The sequence below is a fragment of the Xenopus laevis genome, chromosome 2L, assembly GCF_017654675.1.
Source record: "Xenopus laevis strain J_2021 chromosome 2L, Xenopus_laevis_v10.1, whole genome shotgun sequence".
Taxonomy (NCBI): Eukaryota; Metazoa; Chordata; class Amphibia; order Anura; family Pipidae; genus Xenopus; species Xenopus laevis.
The window spans coordinates 155,394,027-155,416,833 of record NC_054373.1 but is presented as its reverse complement, the minus strand read 5'-3'; the positions used below and the strand labels follow the sequence as shown (position 1 = coordinate 155,416,833).

The window sequence follows — 22,807 nt, the reverse complement described above, 5'->3', positions numbered from 1 at the left end:
GAATAGCCAGAAAAAGATACAATATCTTTGGCAGAGAGCCCAGAATACCCTGCACGTGCACTTACACGTTTGTAACAATTTAAGATGAGCAAACTTTGACTTGTAGCAAAAGGGCAGAGACACACACGAAGATTCGGGGGAACAGTCGCCTCTTCTTCGGGCGACTAATCTCCTTCTCACCGGCTAGAATCTAAATCGCCGGCAAGATGGCACTCATATCGATTCGTTTTCCGAAGTCGTCCAAAGTTGCCTCACGAGGAAACTTCAGGCGATTTTGGAAAACTAAGTGCTCTGAGTGCCATCACGCTGGTGATTTAGATTCTAGCCAGTGGGAAGGCTTTTCAGGGAGATTAATCACCCGAAGAAGAGGCGGTTTGAGGTTCTTGTATATTATAACGCATATATATCTTTGAAGCAAAGCACTGCCATTGCTTTGATTTCTGTGGCACACAGTTAGTATACAAAACAATACTAACAATGGGGAGGGAAGCAACAGTCTCTGGAACATACACAGAGACCAAACATAGTGGCACAACATACTGATACAAATATCTGTGTATAGTATTTACACACGCAGGGTCAGACATATGCTAGAATATGCCCTAGGCAAGGAATAATGGCTGCCCCCTTAAGCTTTAGTGTCTGACCTCAATGATGATAAGGTCATTGGGTCACAAGGACTGGACAAGACTTCATACCTGAGGGTGCCAGGAAATGTGTCCAGCCAATGTCCTCAGGCCAGTCTGTACCATTCCCCTACTGGTAACCATAAGCACCCTGGCTAAGGTGAGAGGGTACTTCTTAGGGTTTTGACCTTATCGCCACAGTTTATTGCTGACACATAATGGCCGAGTTCTGCCTTCAGCAACAGGAAACAGACCAGAGTCAGCAGGGAAATCAAAGTTTGTTTTTATTTGCACATTAAAAATGCACCAGCCCACGGTACTATTCTGCAAAGTCACCTTGCCTCTTGTCAGGGCCGGAACTAGGGGTAGGCAGAGTAGGCACGTGCCTAGGGCGCAAAGGTGGAGGGGCGCCAGGCACGTACTTACTTCTACCCCAGTCAGGTCCCTTCTCGTCTATTCGCGCATGCGCACGAGCGTCTTTTAGCGCATGCACACAATCGCCTAGCTCGCGTGCATGCGTGCACCCAGATGGCTTTGCCTCTTGTCCAATCACTTACTGTCAGCTGCCCTGGGCTGTGCACATATACAGAAGAGCAAAATCAGAAGCCAGTTTTTAATCTACTGGCTCCAAGTTTCCCACAAAATAACAACAATACAAGTCACTTTCTAAACCCCAGATCAGTTTTATAAGGAGGTTCCACCTAGACTACCTCCCTAGGTATTCAAGAGCCTCTTAGGCTTGCTTAAATGGGAATATTTCATATGCTGGAGGCTAACTCTTCTTTCTACCATTTTACCAATATTTTTTAGTACATGTATAAAATCAGATATGCAGAATCCCGTAATCCAGAAAGCTCAAAATCACTGAAATGCTATCTACCATAGACTCCAAATAATCCAAATTTTTTAAAATGATTTCCCTTTTCTCTGTAATAATAAAACAGTACCTTGTATTTGAACCAAACTAAGATATAATTAATTCTGACTAGAGGCAAAGCTAGCCTAATGGATTTCATTAATGTTTTAATTGATTTAAGGTATCAAGATCTAAATTACATGATGATCCTTAATGCAGAAAACCCCAGGTCGCGAGCATTTTAGATAACAGGTCCCATGCCTGTATTACTGTTGTTGGTTTTGTGCAGAACAGAATAAAAAAACAGTTAAACAGAGTTCACCCTTTTGTTTGGCTGAAATGAGATTAATTTGTTACTTTATATAAATTTTCTCTTCATGATCCAGTTTGGTGTAAGTGATATTTCTCCAAAGAGGCAGCTCCTGTTCTAATCCTGATCTGTGGTGTGAAGTGGGCACACTGTCAACCAACACCCCTTGCTGCCTGTAATGGCATATAAATCAGCCAGAGGGCATGCTGTTACTGTGTCTGCAGGTACAAACAGTGTGGGGTGTAACAGACCACAAAACTGGAAGGTGAAAATGTAGAGGAAAAATAGAAGAATTTGATTAAAATTGCTGTAGATCATATAGGGCAAAATGTTTAAAAGCCAATTAAGGTGTCTTTTTAACAGACAGACACCCACACTTCCAACCGATTTTTATGCACACTAGTTGACTCTCTAGAAAGCAGCAGCAACTGGACTGCAAGCTTTAGTCTCCCAGGCTCTCAGTCAGTTCATGCCTCAAACAGTAGCAGCTTGAGGGAACCCAGGGACAACCTCAGACAAGTCATCAAGTCTGCATTTTGTAATTCTGTAACCCCCTGTTTTGCTAACTATAAGGCTGGCCTCACTTGCAAATCTAGTGAGGCCTCAGAGGACTCCTACCCCTCCTTATAATATATATATATTTCTAGTATGGTCAGTCCAAAAGATTTTTACTATGCAGTTATGAATGATTGCACATATGTCTGTGTAACCGTAACATTTGCTGACTCCAAATTATGTGTCTTATCCTTCTTATGATGTACTTTCTTTAGCTTTTCTTTGGTAAAACACACATTTCCCAGACACATTCCTCTTACTTTAATCTACATATGGTTCAAGTCCCCTTTTGAGTTCCTTCTTTTTTCATACCAAGGTTGCAAACACAAGAAAATACTCCTGTTTCAGTCATTTTTGCCAATTAGAACAGAAAATGTTCACTTCACATTTCACCCTAAATAACCTACAGACTTTCAGGTAGTGTGATGAGTATCTATGCCAAGTGTGACACTGGCCTCAACATAACCACAAGAGTTGGAAAAGGAAACAGAGACACAGACAAAAAGGTACACAACGTGCAGACAATAAGATTATACTCAGCACCACCCTCAGGAGTGCCCAGAAGAAAGAATGTATAGTTAATTATAAAAGCATAATTAAACACTGAGAGATCACAACACTATCAGACTGCACCCATGGGTGCGGTTCTCCACAAGGGAATAATAGTCTTTCTATGCCAAAGAATATTTGGGTACTTGCTGAGACCTACCCAAGTCTCAAATTCAGACAGAAGTTCTGTGACCTCAGGATGGTAGGCAAGAGATGTTGCCAGCAGCAGAAATGTACGATGAATAATTTAAACCTGTAGTGCGCAAACCTTTTTAGTGTGTGTACTAGTCAAGTGTACCCGACTTGAACCCGCACCGCCCAACCTGCGCCCACCTTCCCTCCTCCTTTTAAAGCCCTGCCGATTACATCACAAAAGGGGTGGGGTGGGCAGGCGGGAGCCTATAAAACCAGCATTCTAAGGGGACGGGGAGAGCAGACAGAAGAGCTCAACCTAAACCCACAAACAGCGCAGTGAGGTCAACCCGAACCTGCCCGACCGGCGCGGGTCCCGTGGCTATCGGGCCAGCCCACACATCACTAGTGTGTACATTTTTTAAAGCCTCTAGCCATTTGCAACAATTCTCTTTTTTGCTTGCTTGAATTGTATAATCATATTAGTAACTCACTTTAGGGGTCATTATCAAAGTGCAGGGTGCAAAATGCAATAGTGGTTCACCTTTCAGTTAACTTTTAGGGTGGTGGTACACAGGGATGGCCATAAATGTTCGCGACTGCACGCTACTAATCTCCCCAAAATGCCTTCCCACTGGCAAGAATGTTAATCACCGATGGGATGGCATAAGCGTTGCTTAGGTTTTCCGAAGTCACCCGACGTTGCCTCACAAGAAAACTTTGTGTCACTTCTGAATAGACGCATATGTCACAATCTTGCCCGTGGGAAGGCATTTTAGAGAGATTAGCTGCTCGCAGTATCGAAGATTTATCACAGGCGACTAAATCTCTCTGTGTGCCACCACCCTTAAGCTGAAAATGATTTCCAAACTTCCCAAAGAGTAGATAAATAATAAACCATGTATTGCCCGTAACCATAATACTGATGCCACAGTTCTCCACTGTTTCTTATGGTGATCATTTCTGGGGAATGTTCATTAGGGTGGTGGCACACGGAGAGAAACCAGATTGCTGAAATAGCAAATTAGAGAGCTGGTGAATAAAAAGCTAAATAACTACAAAACCACAAATAATATATAATGAAAACCAATTGTCGCAGAATACCACTCTCTACATCATACTAAAAATTAACTCAAAGGTTAATATATTCAATAAACATTTATTTTCAATCATTTTATTAGAACTGATGTTTTTGTTCTGTTGATACCCAGTAAAAGCCGCATGAAGCACCAGCGCTCCAAAGAAGTCAGAATGGATAGCTTTGATTTTCAAATCCGTGCCCTAACACAGGCAGACAGAATACTTGCACTGTTCTATACATACACACAGAAGTCAAGCCAATTCTGCCTGAGAGTGTTGACAATATGAGGAAATTAGCCATTGCTGGATTCACTCTTACTTTGATGGAATGCTGTGGGCTGAATGATGCCATTTATTGGACCAACATATGGTTGAAATTACAATCTTTCAAATCTCACAGGGTTCTTCCCCTCTTTACCTGAACAGGAACTCTGTGCGGTTCGGGAATGTGTGATTTCAACCACATGTTAGTCCTATAAAAGATATTATTCACCCTAGAGCATTCCATCTCACTACTTGAGCCACACATTATATCAAGGACTGACACGGCTTCAAAAAAAAATTTCATTCATGTAGGCTAGGCCTATGTATACCCTACACAAAGTTAAATCAATATGTCAGTCATAAAAAGCATGTAGTATGCAAAAGTAAAAATATATGGTTATAATAAGGTTTAAGCTTCATTTGTAATAGCAACTTTCATACTTTTCTTTAAAGACTTTTTATATGTGCATGTAAGTGTCAAGGGTGCTGGCTATGCTGGAAATTTTTAAATGTGCTTGAAATTTTTTTTTCCCCTACTGTATTCCACCTTGGAATACAGCAGAGAAAGCTAATAATAATTTATTGTATAACTTCAATCCATTAATTAAGGGGAAGGCATCTTCAGTCACACAGGAGTAAAAGGGTTCATTTACTTTCCCAAATAGGACGAAACAAAAACAGGTATGGGACCTGTTATCCAAAATGCTTGGGACCTGGGGTTTTCCAGATAATGGATCTTTCCGTAATTTAGGATTTTCATATCTTAATTCTACTAGAAAATTATGTAAACATTAAATAAACCCAATAGGCTGGTTTTGCTTCCAATAAGGATTAATTATATCTTAGTTTGGATCAACTACAAGGTACGGTTTTATTATTACAGAGAAAAAGGAAATCTGTGTTACGAAACGTTTAACTTTGATACATCAGTTGAAGATCTTTATCTGATGATGATGCGTATCAGATTTTTAGAAGGTAAGCAAACTAGTTTACAGATCGTATAAAAGAGGGAAACAAACACAACAAATTTGTTTTAAAGATCTACCTTTAAACAAGAAAACTGTAATAACAAGAATTAGTTGTCATTATTTGCAGTATACTCTTTGAAAGTGATAATTTTTTGTAAAGGTGAATCAGCCAACCATCCGAATTATATATATAATAATGAGGGCTTTTTCCATAGCTATATATATATATATGCACCAACACTTTGGTGGATATAAATACTTTTGTACAAATAGTTTTAAATGGTTTATAAAAGCACTTCCTGTCAAATATTTTTTCCTGCTGCAAACCATACAATTATGCAGTATGGAAGTTGAGCAGTGTAAAATAGCATACTCCAGGGCTCATTTAGGAATGCAGTGCAATGGGCAAAGTGCCATTTTTTCTATGCTCAATGCAGAATAATTGGGGGAATATTCTAAGTTGCTTCCACCTCAACGTGCACATGATGCAGCAATACAATTGCAAATTGTTTCATAGCGATAAGACCATATCATCCACATTAACACCAAAAAATAAAAGTGTTTTAAAGTAATGAAAATATAATGTACTGATGCCCTGCACTGGTAAAACGGATGTGTTTGCTTTAGAAACACTACTATAGTTCATATAAACGAGTTACTGTGTAGCGATGGCTGAAATTAAAAAAAGTCTATATGGCACAGGTTAAATAGTGGATAACAGATAACACCATTGTGTTCTACAGAGTTTATCTGCTGTGTAACCTGAGCATTTTCTCCTTTGAATGGCTGCCCCCATTGCTACACAGCAGCTTATTTATATAAACAATCGTAGTGTTTCTGAAGCAAACACATCAGTTTTATCAGTGCAGGGCAACACTGCATTTTGTTTTTATTACTTTAAAACACTTTCATTTTCTGATGTTACTATTCCTTTCAGGAAGCAGAAGGCAGCAGATTGGCTGTCCCCATGCTCGTGTATAAACACCAGAGGAGAAAATGACCCCTCTGCCATTAGCCCTAGAGTAATTTGTAAAGGTAGTTTTTACAGACGGCAACATCATCTGATCCTTTTTATTCTCTTCTCTTCTTCTGACTCTTAAAATTATATTTTCTTTCTTATGCAAAAACTGTTTGGTGCTGCATAACTTGTAATTAGATACAGTACAGTAGATATGGTACAGTTATTATCTGCTCTGTAGCATAAACAGTGTTGATAGATCTTTCGTATGGTAAATATTGGTGAGTGTATGGACACCTTGAGAGAGTCGCTGCAATTGTGTGGACCAGAGGGGTAGAATGCAGGAAGCTCAATTAATAAAGATTCCACTCGGGTATTTAATACATTTGTATGAATAAAGTCTATAGTAATTATATATAAGAGAATGCGTTGTTGTGAGCTTTGGCACCCAAGGCAAGAGTGTCATTCTAAGCACACACACCCATGGTACTTCCACATCATTACTCACTGTCTGGTAGTGTTAATGGCAGACACAGACAAACTTACACATGACGGAAAAGGAGAGACAAGAAGCTGCTTTGAGCCACACAGATCCAAAGCTGACCCCTGCAGCTAGGACGCCTATAGCATCAAAATTGTAACTGCACCCCATCTATTAATGTTTTATTTTACCTGTAAAGGTCACTGTTCTGAGTTTGGCAGTCTTTTCTCATTCCTTATGACAGTTTTTTTTGTGGTCTTTGAATTCGGCTGATAAGGTGTAATTTACCTAGCAACCAGTTTGGCCTCACTATGAGCAGTTTTATTAATTTATATTTTGCTTACTCTTCCTGTAAAACCATCAAATGAACATGAGAATTACTAAGGGTGTACATACACATTTCAGTTATGATGTTTTCCGTGACCATTGGTTGTATGAAAGATCTTTCGTCCACTCTATTAACATTAAGAGCTGAATCGTCAGTTATGCAGGTAAAAACAAAAAAAAATCTTTAGCTCTATCTCATGATTCAGCATTAACACACTTTCTAAGGATGTCCCGATCAAAAATTTCAGTCAAGACGACTGATATCCAAGGTTTTTTACTGATATTGGTTGACTTGTCTCCTACCACACATGAACAGATTATCATACAAAAGATCTTTCGTATGATAAATATTGGTGAGTGTATGGACACCTTTAGAGAGCCGCTGCAATTGTGTGGACCAGAGGGGTAAAATGCAAGAAGCTCAATTAATGCAGTTGCTGACCACAGTAGAGAAGATTATGTTATGTCTAAGTGCTATGATTTTAGGCCTGTAGGTAATACTTGAACTCCCATTAATAGAAAGTGTGGCTATTCATTTGTCACACAAAGTGTCCTCAGACAACAGAGCAAAGTGTAGCACAATACATGTGGCTCATAATCTAAGCACAGGTGGCCTTACAAGTTCCCTCATTTAAAGCACTTCAGTTTTTGTTTTCTTTACCTTAACCTTTTAGCCAGAATGAATAGCTATGTACCCAGTGAGTGCAACTTAACAAAACTTGGGTCTATAGGCTATCAAAACCATCCACTTGGTCACACTGGACATTAAAGGAGTACAAAAGTTCCAATCCAAGGGGGTGCCAAATGCTAGGGTGCCGGTGCTCCTGTTCGCAGAAAACTGCACTGGCCTGGGGCAAGCTTTCCTCTTCCTCCCTTCTTCTATCTTCAGAATCCAGCAGCCGATAACTTTACTGCACATGCACACCCATGTGAAGGAAGAGGATCGCACTTATTTATAACAGCAGCCCTGATCTTGGGTATCGGGTAAGTCATAACAATACTTGGGGGATGTCCTAAAATTTGACAACCCCCTTGGACTGGAACTTTCATTCTCCTTTAAAATGCATGCTTGTTGCACTAATTTGCTGGCCAACTGCTCCTTTAGTACACACTTTGGCTACAATGGGTTCACCATTTATGAAAAAGAAGCACTGACAAAAAGCAAGGCATCCAATAAAAAAGCTATGCAAAAAACCAAGCAAAGATAAAAAGCATACTCACACAGAGATGCCATCTCCTTGGGCAGGTCAGTGGGGAAGCTTCGGAAGAAGCCGCCATTAGCAAGTACTTCAAATGGTGGAGATCTTCGTATTCCTCCGCTGAAGGCAAAAGGATAGACACTGGGAGGAAATCCATTGGCATGTCCCAGAGGAGCCCCAGCCCCACAGAGGCGCTCCTTGCTGCTGTTTGCCATTGCCTTGTTCTCCCTCAGTCTCTCACTGAGTTCTAGCCAGTAGTTTCCTGGAATCTTCTTTGGGTACCAAAGTCTTCCTTAGTTATTCAGCAATAAATCCATGATACACCTTAGGTAGAAGATCGGATGTCACCAGAATAAAAAGTTGTGGTGTTTACATGCCTCCCTGTAGAGTAACACAGACATGAATTAGCATGGTTACATGTATAGAACCATTGTTTCAAATCCTGGTTATGTGCACCATGTTGTGCTTAAAGGGGACCTGTCACCCTAAGAAATAATTTAAAATTCTTTTCTATCATGTTAGTTGAGCAAAATAAACTTTACTTACACTGTATTTATTATTTAAATTTTGTTTCCTTCTGTCTTGGAATTATACAAACACAGCAAGCAGGCAGCAGCCATTTTGTGGACACAGTTATTAAGGGAAATTGTGTATCACCCCAAAATCTTGTGTATGCACCAGAATGGGGGACCTAATGTCCATGTGCAGGTCCCTACACAATTATAGAGCCTGAGGAGGGAAGGGGGAATGTGGGGAGAGCAGTGACATGTAGGAAATGCTGAATGGAAAGTGAAAGTAATTGTCTGCCCCTCCTCTATGCCACGGGCATAGAGGCGGGGCAGGTAATATTTGATTGACAGTTTAGATATTTAAACACCTTTATAACAGGTATTCATATTTAATTTGCAAAGGACTTTCATTATGCAGCTTTTTATGTGTAGGTGACAGGTCCACTTTAAGTTCTTGCTGCATTACCACTTTCAGAACCTTTGGCAAAAAAAAACAGTGCTCAAAGCTGTAATTCAGCAAGCTTCTGGAGACCCACAGGTTAGAACCCCCCTGAGCTGAAATAAACAGCTGAAGTAATGGACCATGGGGGGAGACTGAAGTCTGTGTGATTCCATTGTTAAAACTGCATGCTAAGTGGTGCTTTCAAAATAAAAATGCAAATACGTCTTTAGCAAGGCTGCTTTCCTGGATAGAATAGCAGGTCATTGGGGTAATCTTAGTATAATTTGTGCTGCATATCCATTTACACACAGTAACAAATCCTTCATTGGACTGGCAACAGAATGACCGCATTGGTTTGTCTCATAATGTGAATCCAAGTGTTTGATATTAATATACTAATATAATACACAAAAGCCATGAATATCTTGTAAATTATATCCTTATAAACGGTGAGTAGTGATGTCATCAGTTATAAACGGTGAGTAGTGATGTAATTTCTGTCACATGACTCACTAAAATTTGTGTATTATAATAAATAAAGTACCCCCAATTGTAAAATATGAGGATATTATAAGTTACCTCGGAGTTCCATGACCTGTATAAAAACACTCGGCATTCGGCCTCGTGTTTTTATATGGTCATGAAACTCCTTGGTAACTTATAATATCCTTATATTTTACAAGAGGGTGTACTTTATTCACTATATATTAATACAGGAACTTTCTTATTTTCAGGCTTCATATACAGGCAACCTTGTAAAATGATAAGCTGCTTTTGCATACAATAACTAATAGTTACCTGGATATTGTAGCACAACTTGCAGAATATATGCCCTACATTCTATTACAGTATGTACCAGTAGCCACACCTGGGCAAGACACACTATTCTATTCTATTCAGAACCTCACAGACATTTACACTTACTACAAGACCCATTATGATTGTTTTAAAGGGGTGGTATACCTTTGCTTTAACTTTTAGTATGATGTAGAGTGCAACTGTGAGACACTTTGTAATTCAATTACATTTTTTTTATCATTTGTAGTTTTTGAGGTATTTAGCTTTTTATTCAGCAGCTCTCCAGTTTGTAATTTCAGGAATCTGATTGCTACAGTCCAAATTACCCTAGCAACCATGCATTGATTAGGAAGACCAGTAATAAGACCAGTAATAAAAAAAGTAGCAATAATAATACACTGTAGCCTAAGCATTTCTTTTTAGATGGGGTCAGTGACTCCCATTTGAAAGTTGGAAATATTCAGGCAAATAATTTAAAAAAAAACTGTAAAAAATAAATGTTGTGTCATATATATATATATATATATATATATATATATATATATATATATACATATATATATATATATAACCACATACCGGTGCACTCAAAAATCCTCGATAGTCACTGCCCAGGTGCTGGTTAGAAATATTATACAAAGCTGCAAAAAACCGCACTCACAGGACTTGTTCAAAGTATGCAAAAATAGAAAATCTTTATTTCGACGTTTCGGCTCTGAACTCAAGCCGTCTTCAGGAAGACGGCTTGAGTTCAGAGCCGAAACGTCGAAATAAAGATTTTCTATTTTTGCATACTTTGAACAAGTCCTGTGAGTGCGGTTTTTTGCAGCTTTGTATATATATATATATATATATATATATATATATATATATATATATATATTTGTTCCTGGGATCCGCACTCCTAAGGGTGGGTACATGTTCATGCAAGTACCCGGGTGCTGCTCCTGGGAATTTATCCATAGAAACAGATATGGTAGCGCACTCCTTTTCTTTAAAAAAACAAATACTTTTATTATTTCGTCACAGCACAGCATCTGTACCATGATGAAAGTATTCGTTTTTTAAAAAAATCCCAGGAGTAAAACAGAAACACAGCATGCCTGGTGCCTGTGTACACAATAGTGAAAATATACCGCACTCAACAGGCTGAGTTCGAGTAACTGATTTTAACAGAAAAACTTTCCGGAGTTTCTTTTGATTTTCTATTAAAACCAGTTACTCTAACTGAGCCTGTTGAGTGTTGGCTATTTTATATAGACTTTATAAATGGTAATAACATTTTAAAAATGTTTTGTTCCATAACCATTTCTGGCCCTCAAAGGAACCTACCAAACAAATCACATTCAGTTTCCCCAAGGGATTAAACTATATAACCCAAGTGCAATTATTATCAAAATTGCACTGGAGATGTATGGAAACCCTAAAATGTGCAGTGTTTGTACAGAGGAAGGTTCCCGTGAGATAGAAAAGCTGACTGAATAACGTTTTTTCTTGAATTTTTCAGAATGTATGAAGCCTTATAAGTGCTTCATTTATTTCTGGCTATTCACTAGTCTTTTCATGGTTGCACCAGGGCCATAGATGACTGACATGAAGTGCAACATAACTCACATGTAGTTTTATGTAATGTACCCCCTGTTGTAAAATATAAGGATATTATATGTCACCGTGGAGATCCATAACCATATAAAGCTATTACTCAGGTCATGGAATTCCAAGCTGACTATTGATATGCTCCTATTTTACAAAATGAGGGGCAATATTCTTTATAATACACAACCTTCGGTGAGTTATGTGACAGAAATTGACATTACTAAACACAATAAATAAGAATATAATTTTCAGGATATTCATGGCTCTTGGTCGGGAGGAGTCCTACACCCACAACACTCATATTTAACAACCCATTATTACTCTTCTGAACACTATAAGCAGCAGCAAGCTGTGAGTCAAGCCATAAGCTATTAGCATCCTTCATGCAACCTGGGGCATATGCATCAGGCAGCTAAACTTTTACTGTGCCATAAAACTGACGTATGGAAGCAGCTCATAAAAGATATGACAAGGATCTTTCCATGTTCTCGGCAGAAGCTGCTCATATTGCGGGTAAACAACTGGGCATGACAGTTTCTATGGAATTTTGCTTGTATCCCATGTTGAGTGTGAGCCTCCCTATTCACCTGTCATGCATGCAAAAATTTGGCTAGCTTTCATTCTCTGTACTGATCACCCAACCCCACATTGCCAATGAACCTTACCCTAACCAGTGCCCAGGAGAAAGCAAAGTACCATTAATTATTTCAGTTCTATGCAAACAGTATTAGTTAATTGTTTCCTTGATAGAGAAAACAACAGACCAGGACTGTATAATATGTCCAATATTATAAGCCATCAATGTGAAACTTGATGTGCAGAACCACCTACAAAAGGACTCAATTATTGCTCTTTCCAAAAGCAATATTAAAATAAGAAGGCTAGTTCTCGCAAGGGTATCCTAGAACCCCCCTAGGCCCATGACTGTTTGAGGGGCACCTTTGGTGGGTGGGTTGCAGGGTGTAATAACATAGGAAGCAGACCCTCAGGTTGCAGGGGTGTAGAATGCCCAGTAGGCCCTAATTAATGAGCAATTTCAATATATATTGGTAGAATAGGTCCACTTGCCAATATTTTGCAGCCCTAAATTAAATTTGCTGTGGGGCTCAGTAACATATAGTAACATTTAGTTATGTCACCGGTGGTTTCTGTATATATATGTAAGGGATCAGGCAAATCCTTCCCCTGTTTTTCTGTGACATCATCCAGCCCAGTTACAGGCTGGAGAGCCATCCGTTTGGCTGGGCACCCCAGTGCATCCTTGGGAGAGAGGGTGTGACTGACTTTGGAGCCAAATGTACAGGGTCTCCAACAGAGCTTATCAGGGGTTTCTTTGCTGCAGCAAACAGAGAAATCCAGATCTGTGGTGTGTGACAGTGCTGCTTAAAAAGGAGTTCCAGGAAGAAGTAAAAGAAAAGGCTGTATTTTGCTCTGCTGGATAAAGTGTGTGAGCATCAGGGAGAGCCTGTTTCTATCTCTTGCCTGTGGATACTTTGGCCACTGTGTGTTCCCCAGGGTGAGGACATGTCTTTCTCGTGTACCTGTCACAAGGGAGCAGCTACTTCTTTCAAAGGCAAAAATACCTTTGGGCATGTAGCGCTACCTGGGGACATAAGAGAGAGCTCTTGGGGAAGGGACATTGAACTGACCGGAGTGATTCTGTATTTATCCACCCGGTGTGGGACTGTGGTATTGAGAGACTGTGCCAGGGGTTGATGCTCCTCAGTGTTCCCTAGATGGAGCCACTGCGCTATAAATCCCACTTCCTAGTACTTTTCATACACAAAAGGGACTCAGGGCCCTGGATTGCCAAGGATTAATTGCTATTTAAAGAGACAGTAACCAAATTAGATATATATATATATATATATATATATATATATATATATATATATATATATATATATATATATATATATATGCTACATGTTCTAACATCAGAGGGATGACAAAACTGCAACCATTCAACTGTTGGTAAATCACAAATTCCAGTATCCACCAACAAGAATCGACTGGAGAGAGGAATGAATACCAACCCCCTCCAGATAAGGGCCCCAAATTTCCTGCACTGCCAGGCACCCCCTCTTTACACTGGCCCTGAGTTCTTGAGCAAAATTCTCGTGGCACTGACTGCTAGAAGGGTTAAGTCCCGGCAGTGGCGGCAGCTGAATGAGAGAATAGGGTGTGGATCTGCTTTCTGTGTGTGTGTTTTTCTCCCCTCTTTTTTTGAGCCGTGTCCAGACTTGGTGGAAATGTGTGCCGCACGCACCATATGATTTAAATCAGGAGTCTTTTTGGGCTGTGAGATAAATAGCGCTTATGTTCTCCCTGCCAACGCTGGGGCAGGCTTGGCTCCCACAGAGCTGCAGCTTTGGCTGTACCACCCCGAGGGCAGAAACTGAGCTCAAATATTCCACATGGAACTCAAAACCGCACTCCTAACTCACAACAGACTTACTCTGTCCCTGTGCCGTCCTAACGCTCCCACCCCCTACCCTGTCTGTCACCCGCACCCCCCACTCCCCCCTTGCAATTTTCCTTCCCTGGCTCTTTCTTTTTTCCATAGCCCTCATTTTTCCTTCTCACTTTCAATCTATAGCAAGTTTTAAAGAATAGTTTTACTCTGTGCCATATTTTAATTTGTCTCAGCCTGCAGGGCATTTCTGCTTGTTTGCTCTTCTCTGTATCACCTTTTCTACATTATTATGTGCTACCCTTCTTTGTCCCCCTAGTGGGCCACAACTATGCCAGAAGGGGTCAGAACTCCAAAATAAAATAGAGAAAAGTATGATGACTTACAAAGCAAGGCTCTCACAATATTGTTCTACTGCCATCTAAATCCATTACCCCCCTAATATCTGGAGTTTCCCCTTTCTAACACAGCAATTTATTCCTATAGCAGTCTGTCATTTGAAGTCTGCGGTTTTGCCTCAGCAAAGATTCATTTGCAAAACACAGTAAAACAAGGCATTTCTGGAATTTGCAGTAAAATACTGTTTGGTGTTGCATGCTGAAGTGACACCAACCCTCAAAAATTCTTTTTCTATTCCATTTCTCTGAATAGTTCCCCCTACCTCTACATAATTACCAGCTAGCTTTATTCAGATACTTGCTGCCTATAATAGCATATTATAACCAGGGAGGGACGCAGCGCCAACTGCCTAGGGCACCACCAACTGTACCCACTTTCAGCAAGCGTGTGTAGTACAGCCTACATTGTATAAGAATTGGGAGCCACCCCCTCAGCTCCGCCACCAGATTTACTGCAAGTTTGACAGTGTGCTGGATTGTTTTTAAAGCAAGAAATATATCTATAGCATCTAGGAACCACCCCGTAATGCTGAAGACTTAGGCTTAGGCCCTTGGGTGCCTTTTATATAAATACAGCCCTGGTTATAACCAAAGTACATCGATTAAGTCTTAAATCTTCCCCAATGTCACTTACAAGTGAGAGATCCCACGGTTTGTATAGATATGGGATATATTATCTGGAAACCCTTTATCGGAAAAAGCTACAAAATACAGGAATGCCATTTTTCATAATGTCCTGTTTTAGGAATCAATTCTTATTTTTATTGAATGATTTACTTTTTAATGATAACAGAGCACATAGTACTCAAGGGTAACTAAGTTGCATTAGTACATCAAGTTTCAATACAGTTATTTTGATTTTGAAAATATATTTTTCTTTTTTCTGGTTATTTTGTAAATGTTTTTAGCAGCCTCAAGGTATGGTGATCCGAATTATGCAAAGACCCTCTATCCATAAATCCCATGTCCCTAGTTGTATTACACCCCCACCTGCATTGGAAACTGCTCTGTGGTAATGCATCCAACTGTGTTGTGCCCCAATTTTCCAGATAATAGTGGTAAATACAAGATGCAATAGGCTTGTGTGTCTGTACCATAACAGAACTTCAAAGACAAGTTGCGCCAAAACAAATGCAGTTTCACATGCATGACATTCAAAGACAAGTTGTGGCTAGCACCAGGTCCAGACTGAGAATTAAAATAGACCTTGGCATTTCTGGTACACAGAGGCCCAAACAGCCCCCACCAGCCCACTAAATACTGACTTTCTATGGCCCCTTATAGCAGCTCCTCTGGCATTTGCCAGAACCCACAGATTGCCAGTCCGGGCCTGGCTAGCACATAGGGATTGCATCATATTGCATAAGTGCCATTAAATGGCATTAGCAAGTGATTCTTATTGCAAGTCTGCTGCACTAACTGATGCAACCCAACATGGGAACATTGCTCCATATTGCCACATTGCGTCCATTTTTCCTGCAGAAGTGCACTGACTGATGCTGAAGAGCACTAGAGTAATGGTAGCTCCAGAGCTCTTCAGCATCAGTCAATGCAGTTCTGCAGGAAAAATGGACGCAATGTGGCAACATGGATAAAAGGAATTGCATCAACATGCTCAACTTGCATGCATTACAGTTCAACTGCACTTGTGGCTGCATTCATACACAACCCTTAACCTGTTAAAGCAATTTTTGGTGGGCTGTCCTCTAGCAACAGGTTAACAGGTTGACCCTGTAGTTCCATTCCATTGGTTTGTTAACTATAGAACCAGCAGTGCTGCATTCCTCACACTTTCAAAAATGTTGTGTATTACAGTATGTATTGAGGGTTAAAATCAGTCACCAAGGTCTTCAATAGAAATCTGCAGAAAGCACCACCCTGAGTGCACTTCTCAGTGACATCAATAGGGGCACCACATGGCATCCCAGGCCCATGACTAGCAAACCCGGCCAGCACTGGTACCATTAGCAGTGTTGATACTGCCTGCTATGACAATCCACTAAAACTGGGCCATCCATCTGGAGACTCAGGGTCTAGCGGCAGTACTGCAAGTAGTTCTTTTCAGGCCTGGGAAATAATCAAAGATTTCACTTGACATCTTTGTATGACATAATTTTAATATAATCCAGGCCTTAAGCATTTTGTATATCAGAAATACTGTAAAGTATATAAACATTGTTCCCCCGGAAATACAATGAAATTGCACACACATGAAATTTACTGGAATCATCAATGATTTATGGGGTGGGAAAGATGGGGTGTTGAAATATGAGGCATCAAATTGCCTGCCATTGACTTCATATGTTTTTACCTTATCTGCCCACACATGATTGTTGTGATGTCATCATGCCAACAGAGTTGTGCAGAAATCATACTTTATAGCAAAGAGATTCGTATACAGTGTGGCCAATGTACAGGAACTGCAACTGCCCCACAGGGGCACTAACCCTTCCATTACTGCTGTGCTGATAAAGGTATGGGATCAGTTATCCAGAAACCCGTTATCCAGAAAGTTCTGAAGTATGAAAAGCCCATCTCTCTCTTAATTTCCTACAACTGAATACTGCTTCACTAAAAATCTTTGTTCAGAAAACACCCCAGTACTCAGATGTTCCTGGGAAATGAAAGACATACCACTGTTATCTTTTCTGTTGAAAGTGGAGTAAATTATTATGCAAATTTCAAGAAAAGAAAAGTTAGAAGGCGCACACCCAAAACATCAATGTGAGGTGCAATACTTACGGGACTCCCCAGGAGAGTCACCAAGATATCAGGAATATTACAAGAAAAGCGAAGATTGCACATTCCAAAATAATAAAAAATCCATTTAAATCCATCTAAAGAACATAGTTACAAAAATGGCCCCAAAGCATAGGCCCTATGCCTGGGCCTATGCTTTGGGGCCATTTTTGTATTTATTTGCAATCTTCGCTTTTCTTGTAATAAATTATTATGCAGGCTGAGAGCGGTTCCCAAACTTTTCATATGACTGTTATTACAGCCATCTCGCAACACAGTTACCACACTAATATACAGCTGAAACTTTTTAATTTCTATAAAATTAATCAATTCTGAATTAGTCCTCATATAACCCTAGATTCTTTACTGAAGGAACAAATGAGCCAATTAGAGGGAGGTCTGCAACATAATTAAAGCAATTGACTCACCTGTTCTCAAGCCAGAATGTTCTGGAAAGGACAGTTGACTCTTAAAATTAAATAAAGTATTTTGTAAGGGGGGGGGGATGTATACCTTTTACTAAAATATGCTGGATTCAGATGTTACAGAATTTTTATTTTGCCAAACTATGTGAAATATCTTCCCATTTAGACTGGGTTATTGCTAGCCTTGGCTTGGACCAGCCACTCTTATTCTTTGGGGCTTATGTTCTTCCAAAGAATCCAAAACACTAGCTCATTTTATTTTACACACTGTTTCAATAAAGTGTGAATGTTAAAAAGAGTATTGTACATTGCCTATCTTCCATGATGTACTCCCTTTTTTTACTGTGTGGTAGCATGTCCCACTTTAGCTAGTGGTACACAATTTGGAACTGAGGCATTAAGGCAGGGCTTTCCAACTTATTCCAAATATGATTATATGGCCCCAGACTGCAGGAACATTCCATTGATCTCTTTGGATTGCATCATTTTAATATAACGTGGCACCAAACATGTTCCATATAAACATGTTCCATATAGTTGGCCTGTTATTTTGTAAGAACTGGCCAGCTATATAGAAACAGTTGCATAGCACTGAATTAATGCCACCACTTAAATAATTTCAATCAGACTGGCCTTATATTTGCCAGGGTATAGGTCAAAACCAGACGATTTCCCCTATGGAATCCAGTTGGGCATTTTCATTCATTCATCTATTCAGCTAATGAAAAAAAGAGTGTGGCAGAGCAATGATCTCTATGATCAGGTCAGCCAAATAATTGAAAGTTCAGCCCTTATACGGCCAATTTGACACTTCACTTGTTGACAGTCTGGCCAATGATACACTAGATTACCTGATAGGTCAAACAGTTGTCACTTCCTGCTTGGGGCACCTATTTTCATGATTCGCATCTTTGCATCAGAAGAACAAGTAATATGCCTTAGCTAATGGTAACAGTTACTTGAGTACCCTGTTATTCGAGAACCCTAGAGTTGGTACGTCAACTAATCAGTTCTTAAATTTGTGAGTGACTTATTTCAATTATTTCATTGAATTTAAATTCTATACAGTAACTGGATATTACACTTTATCAAATCGGCATTACAACTTTTATGGAAAAGCCTTGTTCATTTCTAGGCAATTCAATCTACAGCCATATTTTTACAGCCCACATCACTGTTTCCTAGTGGAAAACTTCTTAAAGATGTCACATTTTAGTAACAGATAATAGAGTTTAACCAACTTTCTCATTCTATAATTAACATATTAAAATACATCCTATTAGTCATAAAATAGACAAATTCCTAAAGATTATATAAAAAGGTATTTTATTCCTTTATTCATTTGCACTGGTGAGATAAGACACTCATGTCTCCTTTAAGATAACTATTTTTAAACTAACCATGGTTTTGTTGTTTCACTGTTTAAAATGTTGTTAGAAAACAATGTGCTCTCCAGTAAATGATGATTGCTAAGATGATTTTGATTCCCTTATGTAAACTGGTTGTCTTTGGCTTGATTCAGAGAATAGTAATGCATGGCAATAGGTGACTAGTTGAGGGGTATTGCATGCCATGCAATATGGTTGGTGTTAACCATGGTGAATCAGTTCCCATTGGTGCTTTCTATTTAAGGACACACTATGCCACTGCCCTATGGGCATAAGCTGCTTCATTTTGAGGTACAGTTGAGATGAAGTATAGGCCATGGTGCAATTGGATTGACTCACAAAAAGTATTGATGTCATAGCACCTGTGTTGTGACGTCACTGCTGCTTGCATTTTGGTGTCAAATTCAAAAAAGGCTAGCCAGACCTGGATCGAATGCCCAAAAGTAAGTTCTTGTTTTGGTTACTGACTCCTTGGCTGTTCCTGAATAACCCAATTGCTGCCTACCCTGTGCCTGAACTTCAGACTGTGATTCTATTTTTTTCCCTTATGATACCACATTAGTGGACTTTTGCCTGTTTTGTCTGTTCCCTGGTGTCAAATTCCTCTTGAATCACTGCCTTCTAGTCCAGACAGTCTTGTAACCCTGAAACTATGGGGCACATTTACTAAGAGTCGAATATCGAGGGTTAATCGATATTCGACCATCGAAGTAAAACCCTTGACTTCGAATATCGAAGTCAAAGGATTTACCGCAAATACTTTGATCGAACGATTGAAGGAAAAATCTTTTGATCGAAACGATTAAATCCTTTGAATCGAACGATTCGAAGGGTTTTAATCCATCAATCGAACGATTTTCCGTCGATCAAAAAAAGGTTAGAAAGCTTATGGGGAAGGTCCCCATAGGCTAACATTGGTGCTCGGTAGGTGTGAAGTAGGTAGTCAAAGTTTTTTTTAAAGAGACAGTAATTTGACTATCGAATGGTTGAATAGTCAAATGATTTTTAGTTCAAATCGTTCGAATCGAAGTTGAAGGTCGAAGTAGCCTATTCGATGGCCGAAGTACCCAAAAAAAACTTTGAAATTCGAGGTTTTTTTACTTTGAATCCTTCACTCGAGCTTAGTAAATGTGCCCCTATATATAGGTAAGAATACCCTCAATGTGGCCAAATTTGTTACTAATGACTTATGATGAAAGTTAGAAAGGCTACCCATGGGGTGTAGCTGTTCTTAACTGACCCACAGAGCGTCAGGCTGCGCCACCTCGGCAGTCTGCTGTCAAATAAATTTACAGGGCTTTTACATTTGTTGCTTATTTTAAAATTAGCCCCAACATCTTTTCTTGGACTTCCAAATACAGAAGAGTAATGAAAATAGACTTAGAAAATGATATATCTTGATGTAACATGTGTGTTGAATAACTCCAGCTATCTCCCTGTGCAACGGTTGCCCAGACTTCAGCCATGCCAAGTCAAAATAAATTATATTTTAGGTTAACACATAGTGTATGCAGGGTGCTGAGCTCATAATGTTCATTAAATGACCACAATTGTATGGAAAGCATATACAGTTTGATGTACCATATAGATAGACCCCTGTGTTATACGATATTTACAGATAAAATGCAGAAAGGAGAAATTGAATATTAAATTATATATTAGTCTGGACTGGTTCTTCTCTTGTGCTAATGACTAAGCCTTACACATCGGTTGTTTTACTTCAATTTAGCTCCAAATGAACCTAAGAGCCAAAACAGTTCTGTTTATTTGTACTGGGGAAATGCAGAGGCAGCTTAGTGACTATATAAATATGTGTGGGAACTGATATCTGCCGATATGCACACTATCCATCCATTAAGCAATTATAAGGCCAGTTTTTCTTATGTTTCAGCCCTGTGAAAGATGGAGTTGCCATGGAGTCTGGTCATTTCTTAAGCTATGGTCACACATCGTTGTTTCTCTACCTGTGTATAACAGCTGCGTGTGACCATGCTTTTAAAGACACTATAGGGCTATTGGTGCCAGTGTTCCATCATCAGCTGATTTTCAATCACACATCAGTGGCCAGGTTAATCAAATTGTGTCACAAAAATATATATCAATTATTAACAAATTCATTATTAAAGATAAAAATTATGTTTCCAATAATATATTGCCTTAAAAGGAAACAATTTTATTACTGTTAACCTCTGTTTAGGGAGATTTAATACAGTTATATTTCCAATGGTTTAAATAATTATATTTGTTATATTTTGGGCTTAACTTTCCCTAGAACGCTAATATCTAGTCTGTTTATGTTAGTCAGCAAATGAGATATAAATGTGATATATAGCAGGGTTGAAACTAGGGGTAGGTAGAAGAGACACATGTCGCAAGGGGTGCAGCTGTGGGGTGCTAAGCATGTACCTCTTCTGTTGCCTACCAATAGTCTGGGCCCTTGTTCCCCTCGTAGTTTACCTCTTCCCCTCCCACCAGAAATATTTGCTTGTCCGACAGACAGACAGATGTTAGATAGATAGATGATAGAAAGATAGATAAATGGATAGATAGGCAGATGATAGATAGATAGATAGATAGATGATAGATAGATAGATAGATAGATAGATAGATAGATAGATAGATAGATAGATAGATAGATAGATAGATAGATAGATAATTGATAGATAGATGATTGATAGATAGATAGATAGATAGATAGATAGATAGATAGATAGATAGATAGATAGATAGATAGATAAGATAGATAGACAAATATACAGATGATAGAAAGACAGATAGATAGATAGATAGATAGAAAGATAGATAGATAGATAGATAGATAGATAGATAGACAGATAGATAGATGATAGAAAGATAGATAGATAGATAGATAGATAGATAGATAGATAGATGATAGAAAGATAGATAGATAGATAGATAGATAGATAGATAGATAGATAGATAGATAGACAGATAGGCAGATGATAGAAAGACAGATAGGATAGATAGATAAATAGATAGATAGATAGATAGATAGATAGATGATAGATAGATAGATAGATAGATAGATAGATAGATAATAGATAGATAGATAGATCGATCGATAATAGATAGATAATTGATAGATAATTGATAGATAATTGATAGATAGCTAGCTAGCTAGATAGATAGATAGATAGATAGATAGATAGATAGATAGATAGATAGATAGATAGATAGATAGACAGATAGATAGATAATTGATAGATAATTGATAGATAGTGAGATAGATAGATAGATAGATAGATAGATAGATAGATAGATAGATAGATAGATAGATAGATAGATAGATAGATAATTGATAGAGAATTGATAGATAGCTAGATAGATAGATAGATAGATAGATAGATAGATAGATAGATAGAAAATAAAAAATACTTAAAAGTGTTTTTTTAACAAATATTTAACATCACATTAAATTCCACTTCAACCCTTTTCATTCTAGAACCTACACACATAGAATCTAAGAAGACAGCATAACACTATCATTGTGCTGTATTTACAGATTCCCTCTTGATTTATGTTGTGACCTGTGTTTACTGACTAAAAGGGTTAAAGGAGCTGCCATTGTCACTAATACAATAGTGTTTAACAGGAAGATGAACCTCGCCATATGGAGAGTAGTTTGCCGTTTCCTGTGGGTGTCATGCTACATGAAATTTTATTTTGTTCTGTCGGTATTCTGAGAATCCAGATTTCTAAGATTCCCTCGGGTGACACAAGACGCTCACATAAACTAAATGTAATAATGTTGCCTTCATATGACCAGTAAGACT

The 22,807-nt window shown here is 38.9% G+C and overlaps 1 protein-coding gene across 2 annotated transcripts in view; it reads right to left on the bottom strand.

The window, feature by feature from the left end:
- The window catches only part of LOC108708649 (retinoic acid receptor gamma-like), a 129,157-nt gene that overhangs the window by 85,785 nt on the left and 20,565 nt on the right, over positions 1–22,807 (bottom strand). For both annotated transcript variants that reach the window (XM_018247574.2, XM_018247575.2), the window contains exon 2: positions 8,328–8,686. In XM_018247574.2, coding sequence (XP_018103063.1) covers positions 8,328–8,520 — 193 coding nt within the window. In that variant the 5' untranslated portion in view covers positions 8,521–8,686. The remainder of the gene's footprint in view (positions 1–8,327; positions 8,687–22,807) is intronic.